Source organism: Cavia porcellus, unplaced genomic scaffold, assembly GCF_034190915.1.
Source record: "Cavia porcellus strain 051 isolate PalLab524CR breed Dunkin Hartley unplaced genomic scaffold, mCavPor4.1 scaffold_6, whole genome shotgun sequence".
Classification (NCBI taxonomy): domain Eukaryota; kingdom Metazoa; phylum Chordata; class Mammalia; order Rodentia; family Caviidae; genus Cavia; species Cavia porcellus.
The window spans coordinates 94756228-94768919 of record NW_026947489.1 but is presented as its reverse complement, the minus strand read 5'-3'; the positions used below and the strand labels follow the sequence as shown (position 1 = coordinate 94768919).

The 12692-nt window shown below is 46.0% G+C and overlaps 1 protein-coding gene across 1 annotated transcript; it reads left to right on the top strand.

Moving 5' to 3' along the window:
* The first annotated feature begins 5881 nt into the window (after positions 1–5881).
* LOC106027034 (transport and Golgi organization protein 1 homolog) lies at positions 5882–10527 on the top strand. Its single transcript, XM_063249770.1, has 7 exons — positions 5882–6099; positions 6756–6887; positions 8760–8781; positions 9444–9532; positions 9754–9822; positions 9910–10020; positions 10471–10527. Exons 1-7 carry the CDS (start codon positions 5989–5991, stop codon positions 10525–10527), a joined length of 591 nt encoding a protein of 196 aa, XP_063105840.1. The 5' UTR covers positions 5882–5988.
* Positions 10528–12692: the final 2165 nt, after the last annotated feature.

Below are 12692 nucleotides of genomic sequence, written 5' to 3'. Positions count from 1 at the left end.
TTGCTTCCCGATGTATGTGTGTCCTCACAGTGCATCCTCTGCAGACACAGCCATGCAGACGTCTTCCACTTGAGGCTCTGCCCTGCTCTGCGTCTCCCCCTCCATGCACTCTGCCTGGTCCCTCTCCCCAGACTTGGCTCTGCCGGCTGCCCTGTAGGTCTCCGGGGCCTTTAAAAGATTCCCCAGCTTTCTTGGGTGTTTCAGAGAAGAACCTGAGAAACTCCCGGCAATGGCCACTCACCCTTCAGGTTCACTCTTCCAGCGTTTTCATGCTTCTAGACATGTCCCCCAGTGTCATTTCTAGACTTAATATTGTAAACATTCTACATTAATTTTTATTGCAGATGGCTGTTTAGTGACCTTACACCTGGGCAGTGGCATTCTGTGGTTTACAGCTTGAAGCCCCTTTTATTGAAACTATGTTACACGCTATTCACTGCAGGTGCATGAGGTTGACGGGAATTTCCCAAGTCAGCTGTATTGGCAGTGATGAGTGCTAAGCCCCTTGAAGCTTACAATGGCCCCAGTCAGTATTCTAAATCTTCTAGAATACTCTCAGTTTCTAATACAGTGAGCAGTAGGTAGCCTCATATTCCTAGATGAGTTCCCACTCTTTCAGTGTACCCCAGGGGCCCCGCCCTGTGGATGGCAGAGTTTGGGCCTGGGATGTCTCCCACGGCCCATGTGTTGAAAGGCTGTCCCCAGAGTGGCACCACGGGAGGCACGGGACCTTTAGAAGCAGGGCCTCATGGGGGGTCTTGGGCTGCCTGTGTGCTCAAAGGGCTCTGTAAGACCCAGGCCCCTTCTGTCTCTCTTTTCTCCCGTTTCTGGCTGTGCAGTGGACATCTCGCTCCAGCACACCCACCTGCATGTGTACTTCCTGTCCGCAGACCGAGAGCAGGGGCCACACTCATGGAGTGGACCATCCAAACCAAGGATTAGGATGGCCACTACCTCCTCCACACTGGTCACCTTGGGGAGGGTGAGTTTATTGTGTCCTGGAGTCTGACCTCGAGTTTCCACGTGCCAGATCCCCCTTCCTGTTCTGGCGCTCTTGGCCTATCCCTTGAGCATCCTTCAAAATGACTTCTTGGGAAATGGCCTCAAAATGATTTCTAGCTGTAGGGCCTGGTGACAGAAGATAAATGAAACAAATTGGGAAAAACTTCAGGTCTTTGCTGAAAAGGATTTTTGGTGCAGTAGACATGATTGATTCATGGGTGCAAGACAGGTGACGTGACCGGGTCCCCCTGAGCTCTGTGTGAATCAAGGGTCGAAGGCTCTCCCAAGGGTGTCACACCTGCTGTGTGTGCTTCAGCATGGCTGGGACAAGCTGTAAGAGGCATCACATCCATCGCAGGCTGCTGTTTCTATGGATATGCGTGTCTGCAGGGCAGGTCTGGAAATCAGGGTCACGGCCATGGTCTCCAAAGCAGGGTCCCTAGTACTGCATGTTGGGCCCTGCCGGCCTCCTCTCTCCTCTGGGCTGCCAGCCCTGCAAGAGACTCCGGATGCAGGTGCAGAGTAATCACAACACACCTTTGGTTTATGTTTTCTTAATGAATAAAAAAAGCCTGTATTAATAAGCATAAAAAAAGGATTGGAATGCAAAATACACATAGGTCCCTTTTAGGATTAAAAAGCCCCAATGTCGACGGTGCAGAAAGCTCTGGTGTGTGAGTCCCTTTGGGGCCTGAATGCCCTGGGCCCAGGTGAGTCCCGCAGCAGCTTTAGGCAGTGTGATGGCCCAGGCACCCCAGTGATCCCTGAGACAGAGTGTGAGGATGCCACAGGCCATCTTCCCTATGGCGGAGAAGGAAGCACACCTCTCCTGTTTGTTTCCTGTTTAGAGTTGGTTTGCAGAGCACAAGGACTCGGAATCACTGTGCAGCCCACTCTGCAACAGAGCCCCAGGGAGCATGGGGCCATCTGTCACTTCTCCCAAGATATCCCTGCCACACTCGGAGGCTGGCTGTCCACACAGCATGACAGAAAGGCCACACCGGGCCTGAGAGGAAGTCAATGGGGAGTGGCTCACAGCTTTACAGCATGTCCTTTCCCATTTGGGGGCAGGAAAATCAAAAGGCAGATGTGCTCTTCACAGCAAGAAGGAGACCCTGAAAGGACTCTCAAGGGGCAACTCGGCACAGACTCAGGGCTTGCTGTGAGCCACACTTTCCCCTAGGACATGGAGGCCACAGTTTGCAGCTGAAAGCCACTGTCTTCCTGCTTTCCCCTCTCTGTATTTAGTATGCGCGGAGAGAGTTTACTGAGAAACCAGCCCACATCCTGGAGGTCCTCAGGCCACCTCAAGTACTACTGCTTCTGCACAAAGCCTCGGATGGTTGCATGTCTCATCAGCTCGTATGCGGACAGCGACCCCCCTCCCCACCACCACGATGAGCACACGCCGGAGGTCGGACACGCACCTGTCCTGGGCATAGCTGAAGGCCTCTAGGTACCACCCGTCATAGAGGAAGTGCCTGCTCACAAGGCACACGACCTTCCTGCTGCTCCAGACGGCCGCCTGCAGGTTGGTGACGTGGTCTTCCCTGGGCACGAAGTCTCTCTCTTCAAAGCACAGGTTCACCCTGTTTTAGTCATCATACTGGTCCCAGCACCACATGCTCTAGTCCCAGCCACCTCTGAAAAGCCCCACCTGGGACATCGAGACACGAGCTACATAACGCCTTGTCAATCCCAGCCTTCACTGATGGCAACAGAATTATTTATAGGTTCACACTACTCAGTGACACTTTGGACACACAGCAGTGGTGCTCTCCAGGATTACATGCACCTGAAAACCATCACTGTGCAATTTGCCTGCATCTTGTCTGAGTGAGGATGTTTGTGGTAATAGCGATCCTGTGGTACATAGCGATCCCATGCTGTGCCTGCACATGACCTAGGGGCTGTGGCTCCCGCAAAGCTCTGTGCACCAGGATCTTGCCCTTCCAAGGTGCCCCATGCACAGTTGTCCACGGTTCCCTTATTAAGTGGCACATGACAATATCGTGATGTGGGCAGACACCAGCATTAAAGATAAGACATGAACACTACCACCCCATGCTCTTCGAAGTTTTTAAGGAGTTTCATGGTTCTCTTGTCTTTTGCTTTTTTTTTTTTTTACCTTTTGGATGTTAATTATGTTCATAAACAGTGACATGAGAACAAGGTGGTCTAAGGCTCACACACTAGCTCTAGGTGAAAGGGTGACACACCCGATAACAACAAGGCTAGTATAGCTTTTCCCGAAATAGCCAGCTCTCTACATTCAGGGTGGCCATGTTCTGCAGAATTCTGCCACTTTCTGTAGAATTTCTGTACAAATTCTCTGCCGCTTTCTGTAGAAATACTGATTTACTCTCTGAAGTTCCCAGTGTTTCCTAGAACTGATTCAAATAGGGAGGACATGGAGTGTTCTATTTATTTCCAGGTAAACTCTTTACATTTCCTGGCTTCTGAAAGTTCTCCTTTCACAGATCGTTTTAAACATAGTTACAAAAATTTTCTATGAAACGCAACAAGTTAAATCCAACAGTACATCAAAAGGAGACACATTGTAATATTTGGGGTATCTCAAGAATTGAGTGTCCCTATCACAACAGATGGGGTTATCTCAAGAATGCAAAGTTCAGGGCCAGGGATTTAGCTCAGCTATGCGAGTGCCTGCCTAGCAAGTACCAGATCATGAGTTTGGTCCCTGGTATGAAAAAAAAAAAAAAAAAAAAGCAAAGTTCCTTTATAATTTGAAAATTAATGGGGTAACTTACCAAACTGATAAACTTTGTATTTTTTGTTTTGTTTTGGAACTGGGAATTGAACTCAGGACCTCATACTTCCCAGGCAGGTGCAATGCTACTGAGCTATATCCCCAGCCCCTGGTAAACTTTAAAAACATAACCTATATGTTGAACTCAGGAGACACCAAAACCAAACAATCACATTTTTGTCAAGCATGGTGGTGCATGCCAGTAATCTTAGCTACCCAAGAAGCTGGGGAGGCTGAAGCAGGAGGATTGTAAATTCAAGGCCAACCTAGGCATTTTGTCTACAAAAACAAAACAAAACAAAACAAAAAAAGGCTTGGGATTCCAGCTCAGTGCTAAAGGGCTTGCCTAGCGGGTATAAAGTCCTGGGCTCAGTCCCCAGCACTGCCACACAAAATGGTCAACAAACTAAGAATAGAAAGGGATATAAACCAGCCTCTGATACCATCTTACAGCTAACCTCAGGATTAGTGGTGAATAATTGGGTGCTTTTCCCCAAGATCAAAAACCGAACAAGATTTCCATTCTTACTACAGCAATTCACCACTGGTGAGGGGTGCACCGAGGAAAGAAAATTTATCCAGATTGGAAAATATAAACTTTAATCTGTATTTTTAGACAACATGAGTATATATGAATAAAATCAGGTAAGATCTAAATGAAAGTTAGAAGTAGGAACTTTGTTTTTTATATATATAGCAGAATATACAATTATCTTCTTTATTCATAGCATACTTATTCAAAAGCTGTTTTATTAATAGACATTTTGTTTCCAGTCTTTTGTTGTTACAAATAATTGTGGAATTACAAAGTTTCGTGAATGTATCTTTCCAATATTTGTGTTTTGTATTCTGTCTTTGAAATACGTTTTCAGAAGTTGGGATTGTTGGGCGCAAGGTGTGGTTTGGTGGTAGAGAGCTTGCATCGCATGTGCGAGACACTGGATTTTATCTCCAGCACCACGGAGAAAGAGAGATTGGGTCCATAGGAAAATCTGGAGGCGGGTCCAGGCAAGGTTGGCAGCGGTCATTTAGGGCTCTTGTCATTCCACACAGCGAGGCACGTGGGAGAGCGCCCCCAACCCATCTCTCTCCAGTGTTGTTCAGGGCTCGGAAGTCTCAGTGCGGGTTTGTGCATTAGGAGCCATGCAGCGCGTGTTCACGTGGCACAGCTACTTACACATCTTTTCTGAGCCTCACTAGCTTGTTCTCTGTGTGTTTTGTTTCTATAGGCAGGGGCTGAACGAGCTTTGATTTTTTTTCACTTCAATTAGATATTATTGGCACATTTAGGGTCATCAGAAAGGATTTGTACCTATACATGGTGCTGTTTTCTTTCCCATTCACCTACTCTCTCTTCAACGTCTCCTTCCCTTACCCATTTACAAAATTTCGTTTCCACGTTTTCTGTTTTGTGTTACGTAATCAGATTTACAGTCTTTCCCCTTTTTGCTTCTTGATTTTTGAGTCATAATCAGGAAAGACCTGTTGAGTACGTAGAAAAAAATCACCCAACGCTTTTTTGACATAGACGTTTGCTTCTGCCATCAGTTGCTGATCCTTCTTCTTCTTTTTCTATTTATCAGTACCAGGGATCAAACTCACGACTGCCTGCTTGCAAGGCAGGCGCTTATGCCACTGAGCTAAATCCCCAGCCCCCAGTTGCTGATCCTTTTAATCCACACTGTGAATAACGCAAGGAGGCTCCTTCACCTATGATGCCCGCCACCTGCCACGCGGCGGGCCGCGGTGCGCTGGAGCCCAGCAGCCGCCCCGTTCGGAGGTGACCCGCCACGCCAGGGGTCTGTATCCGGAACTTTGACGCGTGGCCCGCCCCAACCCGGGGAAGGTGCCAGCCAGGCCGGCAGCCACAGAGTAGCGCGCGCGAGGCCAGGCTCCTAGGTCCAGCGGTAAGGGCGCGGGAGCCTGGTGCCCATAGCTCGGCTACCCGCCGGGCGTGGCTCTGCGGCCACGGGACCCCGCCCCCGGCCTCGCTCATTGGGCGCTCCCCCGGCCCCCCGCGGTGCCCAGGTTTGGCCCCGCCCCTCTCTGCAGGCACGCGGCCCCATCGTGCTGGAGACCGTGTGTTAACGGCTCAGAGCGCAGCTGGAAGGGGAGGGTGTAGCTGTGCAGTCCCGCCCCTGCCACCTCTGGGAAGGACAGTGCTTGACGCTGTCGGTCGGCCCTTGCGGCCGGTCCGCAGGGAACGGTCCTTTGCGATGGACGCGGTGTCAGCCACTGGGCTCGGGGTCACCGTGTCCCAGGGCTTTGCCAAGCTGCTGCAGCCTCTGCAGATGCTGTACGCGGCCCTCATAGCCCGGCTGCTGAGGGTGAGGCCGGGAACCAGGGCCGGGCAAGGGGCGCGGGTCGCCCGCCAGGGGGAGCTGGGCTGCGGGTCCCCTCGGAAGAGCAGTACCCGACCAGCAGGCAGGAGCGCGGTGTGGACGGCAGAGGGGCCGGCTGTCCTGAGGAAGCGGCTGGGGCGAAGGCAGCCATCGCCTTGGGAGCAGCGTTCACGCCCCACCTGTGTGTGCAGCCTAAGGGTGCAGCAAATTGAGACACAGCATCCTGGAGGACTGATGCCTGATTTGTGGCGATCATTGTCATAGTGGTTTTGTTTGCAGCCGCATAAACCGATGGTTTCTATCATGTATTTACAATGTGTGGGGTGTGTGCGTGTGTGCAGTAATAGAAAACAGCTCACTTAAGCATGATCCGGACACATTCTGGCCATGTGTGAGACACCGCGATGAAGAAGGGCCTGTTGCCAACTGGGAAATAGGCTCAACTCACTCCCTAAGTTTAGAGACTCCACATACCTGACAACAACGCGAGCCTGCCTGTATCCCCTTTCCCGCAGTTTCATCAGGGCACCTGGAAGGTGGTTTAGACTATTGAGAGGAGATTGAGAGTATCTGTGATGATCCTTTGTGATTGCTCTGCCAGTTCTGTTAACGTTTCCATTATTTGTGCCCGCCCTTTTCAGCTGGTTGCTACCTTGCCTGAGCATGTTCAGCCCGGGCCTGACTTTTATGGGCTTCCCTGGAACCCTGTGTTGTTTACTGTCTGTCTGGGAATCGTTTCGTTGCCCATTTTCTTCTGGAGGACGGTCCTTGCTGTGAGTGAATTAACTTGGTCTTTGACTTCTGAATACATCGAGCATTCTATTATCATTGGCCCTTTCGGTTATTTACATAAACAAATCAGTAGTTATAATTCAAGCTAGTTTTCTGAAATAATTTAATGTAATCTTGATATTGGCAAGGACTGAAGAGCAAGCTAAGCATATCCACTTGTTAGTAGAGTTGGGGACTCATACAGACATCCTGAAAAGCCATTTAATAATTCTATATAGCACAAGCCTTTAAAATGGGATACAACAGAAGATAAGAAATATACATTCTTTTCATGTGGTATGATAATATCAGTACACAAACTTAAAGAAATAAATTACATGTTAAGATTTTATACAAAGGTGTTAGATGAAATAGTATTTAATAGAGTGATAAGTTGGCAAAACCTAAATGATCTATACTAGGCAATATCATGTTTCATCTTATTTATATCCACAGAACAGAATAATTAGGCTGCTGTGTGTATTTCAAAGGCAGGGGGCAAAGAAGGGGTTCACAATTTAACGTGAAGTGGGAAAAGTGGAAACGGACCGTGAGGTGTCGATAAACTGTGTTGTAGAAACCTACAGGGCAAGAAACACAGTAAGATGGTAGAAACTTCGAGGCAAGACCAGGCATAGTGGTGCGTGTATTCCTGCAGCCCTGGTGGAGAGGGAGGCTGAGGCAGGAGAAGTGCAAGTGTGAGCCCAGCCTGGGCAACTTGGTCACTTACCAAGAGCCTGTCTCAAGAATTAATGGGAAGGCTGAGAATGTAGTTCGTTGTGAAGGCCCTGTCCGCGGTACCCAAAACGACCCCAAAACAGCACTTTATTAAAGATTCCTGTGAGGACTTCTAGAATCTCACTGAACAGCTTTTTGCATGAAAGAACACCTGGAAGGGTAAGCAGAAGTGTGCGTGTGGGTGAAAACGTGCTGCTCCCCTGATCCTCTCCTTCTGCTCCCCTGCAGCTGCTCCCCAGCAGGGCTCTCAGGCTCAGCCCTGCAGCTTCACACCCTGCACCTGGGCTCACTTCCTCCCACTCCCTGAGCTCGCGTGGCTCTGAGGCACTACTCCTCATCCTGGAGAGGACAGTCGTCCCCCACACCCCACCCCGTGGCCACTGCGCTCTGCTGTCCTACACATTTTTATAGCACTCGGAAGGAGAAGACAAGAGTCTGTATTACAGAGAAGTGCAGTGATCGCTGCTGTGGTATTTAATTAGTTACAGTTTAGGATTTATGACCCCAGAAGTCACTGGGAGGAAGAACTGGGTCTGTGCTCCTCCTGGGAGCCCTTAGCTGTCATTTCTCTGTGTTCTTCCGGTGTCTTCCCTTCCGCTTAGATTTATTACTGTTTTTGTGGTCTGGGGAAATCAGATGATGAGGCGTATTAAATTATTTCTTAATTGCGTGAATAGATCACTTGAAATAGGGTTTCTGAGGTATCTTCCAGTGAGTGAGAGCCGTATCTTTGTGCAAAGATTATGCTGGTAATCTCGCTCGCCAATCTTTCATATGATCACCATTTCTAGACTGCATGCTCGCTGTTCAGGATTGTCAAGTAATTCTGAGTAAATAATAATGTGCGTATTATAAAAACAAGCATTTCAATGTTGAAGACAAAGGCTCATCTCATAAGCTTGGTGTTCACTTGGTACTGGCACATAAACCTGTGTGTAGCTGTGGAGTAAGTCACACTCCTTACTGTTATTCTGTACCAGAGGCTATTTATAAGCTATTTTTAATTGTATGGATTTATCCTGAACTAAACAGTTGCTAAATTTTCATTTGGTTATGATCCTGACTTGTGTCAGGAACTATGTATTTCTTTTAATCAAATGTTTGACATCAAATTTAATTCTCTCTTTCTCTTCTAGGTGAAGGAGAGAATATACCAAGGTAAATCTCTTCCTGTTGGTGTTTGGGAGGACTTTTAGGCAGGCTAGGAGACACAGTGACTTTGGTGTCTGATATGACTTACTAACTGCTCCACATTTTACTGTTGCTACTAACCATGGTATAGCGGGGAGGATGATGGTACTGGCTGAGGTACGAGATGTGAGGGCAGGGGGGTGACTGCTTACATGGAGCAGACCGAGCGTGGCTGGACCACACAGGTGTGGAGAGAGGACAGTGTGTCTGTGCTAGGGACACCTCGGCCCCTATAGGTTCATCAGCACAGGAGCTCGAGAGACAGCAGTGAAGATCAGTAGCCTGAAGTTGCTGTTTCTCTTTGCAAATGACATTCATTTGAAGTGATTCCGTTGTCAGAGGACAAGTGCCTTTTGTGAAGTGAGCCTCTCCAACTATGTAACATTTTACTGTACCTCCTGCCTTTGCAGTAAATTGCTATCTCATCAAAACAAGTGTTACTATAATTTTCTTAAAGTTTAACAGTGTCCTGTGCACTGTTGCTGTTAGCTGCGGGTCTCTCTGGAAAGGCAGGTAGCTGTGCGAAGCTCTGTCTCTCACGGAGCCTCACGCGAGTCCTTGCTGCTGAGACACTGTGCAGCTCAGTTCCATGTAGTGCTCCTAATGCTGGCTTTTTCCTCTTTTTATAGTCACTGAACAGCAGATGGCTGAGAAGCTAAAGAATACCACAAAGGACAATGAAGAACTTGTCCAAAAGATGTCAAGTTATAAACGGAAGGTAGAAACTGTTTTCACGGCCCCTCCTCTAGCGTGTCTCTGGTGTAGCTCAGTTATTACGGTATTTTGGCCTATGTTCTCACTTCATCATTTCCCCTGAGCCCGCCAGATCTTACGCACCATCATGTATAAAGCGAATGCTCTGCTTGCTTCCTCGGAATAAGGTTTGTTTTAGTAGCACAGTGACTTCTGTTACTTAGTTCTGAATGTGCTTTTACATAGATGGCAGAATTCAAGATGCTTATTGTGAAGACCAAGGACAAGAGTTCTCAGCAAACAATTACATACAAGGTAAAAGTCCTTCTCTGTTTGGGATTATAGTCTAAAACTGAAGCAGGCATTAATGCATATTGTTACTTTTAATATCTTTTCTTGTAGGCTGAAATCGAGGTTCTTCAAGAAAGAAATCAATTTCTGATGGGTATTGCCAAAACTCTTGGTGTTATATTCCAATCTAAGAGGAAAAGAAACGTGCAAAATCAGGATTTGGTGAGTTCTGCTGCTGCGTGTTACCACAGTTGTATTTTTAGCTATTTCATAAATTAGCTGAACTGTGTCCATGCTGTTAACTCTTTAAGATTAGGAATAACAGAACTGAACTTGCCTGTACCCATTTTGTGGGATTTTTAGTTCTAACCCAGTAGGACATTTGTATAGGCACGGGAAGTGTTTTGATCCTGAATCTTGGATAATTTCATAGCTGAGTCCTCCAGAACACACAGAGTCACTAAGAAACTGGTCCAGTTGAGTAGTCTGTGTAAACTGGTTTTATTTCACAATAGACTCTGTGCCTTTCGAATAGTTTTAAAATCTCCTAAGTGGAAATGTAGTGAGGAGAGTTCTCATGCTTCCCGCCTCCTGTGTGGCCTGGTCCTTTGCTCAGCACAGAGCTGGAAAGTTGTCCATTTTCAGTCCTTTGTGCACCATGCTCTTTGGCAGGAAGTCACGACACACAACCTGCAGTTAAAAGAACGGTGGGTTAGGGTCACCCCTTGAGCCTGGATTGTCATAAATATTGAGAAATCCTGCACATGAGATTTTTCTCTTCCCCCAGAAACACTTTTTTTGTGTTGTTTTGTTTTGGTTTTGTCTTTTTGAAACTGGGTTTTGTTATGCAGTTCAGGCTGGCTGTGAACTCACTTTGTAGCGTAGGCGGGCCTTAAACTCTCCTCTCCTGCCTCAGCCTCCCAAGTGCTGGGATTACAGGCATCCACCATACCCAGCATTCTTACCGTTCATACAAGAAAATGTTTAAAGTGATTTTGGAGCTTTTTTGGGGGGGGCAGGGATGGAACTCATGACCCAGTGCTTGGCGGGCAGGCACGTATGCTGCTGAGCTAAATCTCCAGCCCTTTTGGGGCTTTTTTGTTTCCATGCCACCAGAAAAGCTGTTCATTTTCCGTGGTTTGCTTGAACATTTCTTTATACTATGTTGTGTGGTCACCCCAAAGTTGGAGGGTACCATGAAATGCTTGACTTCAGTTTTTACCCTCAGCTCTTTTTTTTGTTTTAAGAAAGACTAAACAAAACAGAAAATGGGTAGAAATAATACATAATTTCAAAGAAAAAATAAACAGTAAGAAATCACTAATGGATGATTACACATTGTCTCCGTACAAATAATTATTGAAGATAATCAAGTAGAGCTTATAAAGTGGGATTCAAACAGTGAGATTGCAACGAGTTCTGTTCAACTATCCAACAAAAACTTAGAAATATGGTTATCAACCCTACACACTTAAACATACATGCAGTTATTCATCTTTTCAATTATGTTGAGATTGAATAAACCCAAGCAGGCTAATATCACTCTGAACAAAGAATAATACTATTGCTGGGTTTCACATTATGACACTCCAGGATCACCACTGGGTATTTTAGTGTCTCTTTTTCTTCACATTATCTGTTCATTTCATCATGTGTCATATGTTCAGTTTTCATAAACTGTTTATTGATTCTACACATGCATGAGTCTTAACATGTATTTCTATCTTTGCTATATTAGAGGGAGAAACAAAACAAAGCAAGGCAAGACAAAACATATTCCTATAAACACATGAAACAAATAAATAAGACCATTGTACAAATCATTCTACCATAGTTTCCGTGTTGTCTCTTGTTATCTCCAATAGAACTGGCTATATCATCAGACAGAGTATGATTGAATATGTTAGTACTAACAGTATTAATAAAAACAGAACTTTGTATATAGTATAGAACTTCAAAATCTGGCAGTTATCAAACCAGAATGTGTATCATTGAGTCTTGTCAACTTCAGGGTAGTTGTCTATACTCTCAGACTTGATACTATCGATCGTATCAGTTGTGAATAAAATCTTCTCTGCCTCATTTCTGTTATGCTCTTTTTTTGTCATCTGTTGTCTGCTTATCTTCTTCATTCTGTTTTCTGTTCCATTCATTGAGGCCTCTCTGCCACTGTTCCTGGAGTCCTAATACTTTTCTCTCTCTCTAGAATGCCCTGGAGTATTCTCTGTAGAGTTGGTTTAGTGGCTGCAAATTTCCCAAGTTCCTCTTTGTCTTGGAAGCACCTTGTCTCTCCATTAATTTCTAGAGACAGTTTATCAGGGTATATCAATCTGGGTTGGAAGTTATTTTCTTTCAGGGCTTGGAATAATTTGCTCCAGGCTCTTCTTGACTTGATGGTGTATGTCAAGAAGTCTGCCGTTTTTCAGATGGGCCTTCCTCTGTAGGTTATCTGTTTCTTGTCTCTAACAGCTTTTAATATTCTGTTCTTATATTGAATTTCTGGGGTCTTGATTATTATATGCCTGGGTGTAGATCTGTTTTGATTGTAGGTGGCTGGAGTTCTGTATGCCTCATATATCAGAATATCATTTCCTTTTCCTATGTTTGGGAAGTTTTCCTTAATTATTTCTGTGAATAACCTTTGTAGTTCCTTTGTTTGTATCCCAGATTCTTCACTTACATTCTTTATTCTCAAGTTATAAATTCTTTTGTCATCTTCTAGCCTTTGTATTGTCACTGCTTGTTTCCTTGTTATTTTTAAAGTTCTCCCTTTCATAGTCCCACATGGGAAAATTGTCCTCCAGTTTGGATAATCTATCCTTAGGTTCTTTCAAGCTGACTTGCCATCTTTCCATAGAGTTTTTAACTTCCTGGTCATCTCTTTGAATCTGCTT

Excerpts from the sequence above, each read along its gene's own strand:
- LOC106027034 (XM_063249770.1), top strand. The coding sequence starts at position 5,989 with ATGGACGCGGTGTCAGCCACTGGGCTCGGGGTCACCGTGTCCCAGGGC. Across the intron at positions 6,888-8,759 it reads TCTGGAGGACGGTCCTTGCT|GTGAAGGAGAGAATATACCA; the intron begins GTGAGTGAATTA and ends TTTCTCTTCTAG. Across the intron at positions 9,823-9,909 it reads AGCAAACAATTACATACAAG|GCTGAAATCGAGGTTCTTCA; the intron begins GTAAAAGTCCTT and ends CTTTTCTTGTAG.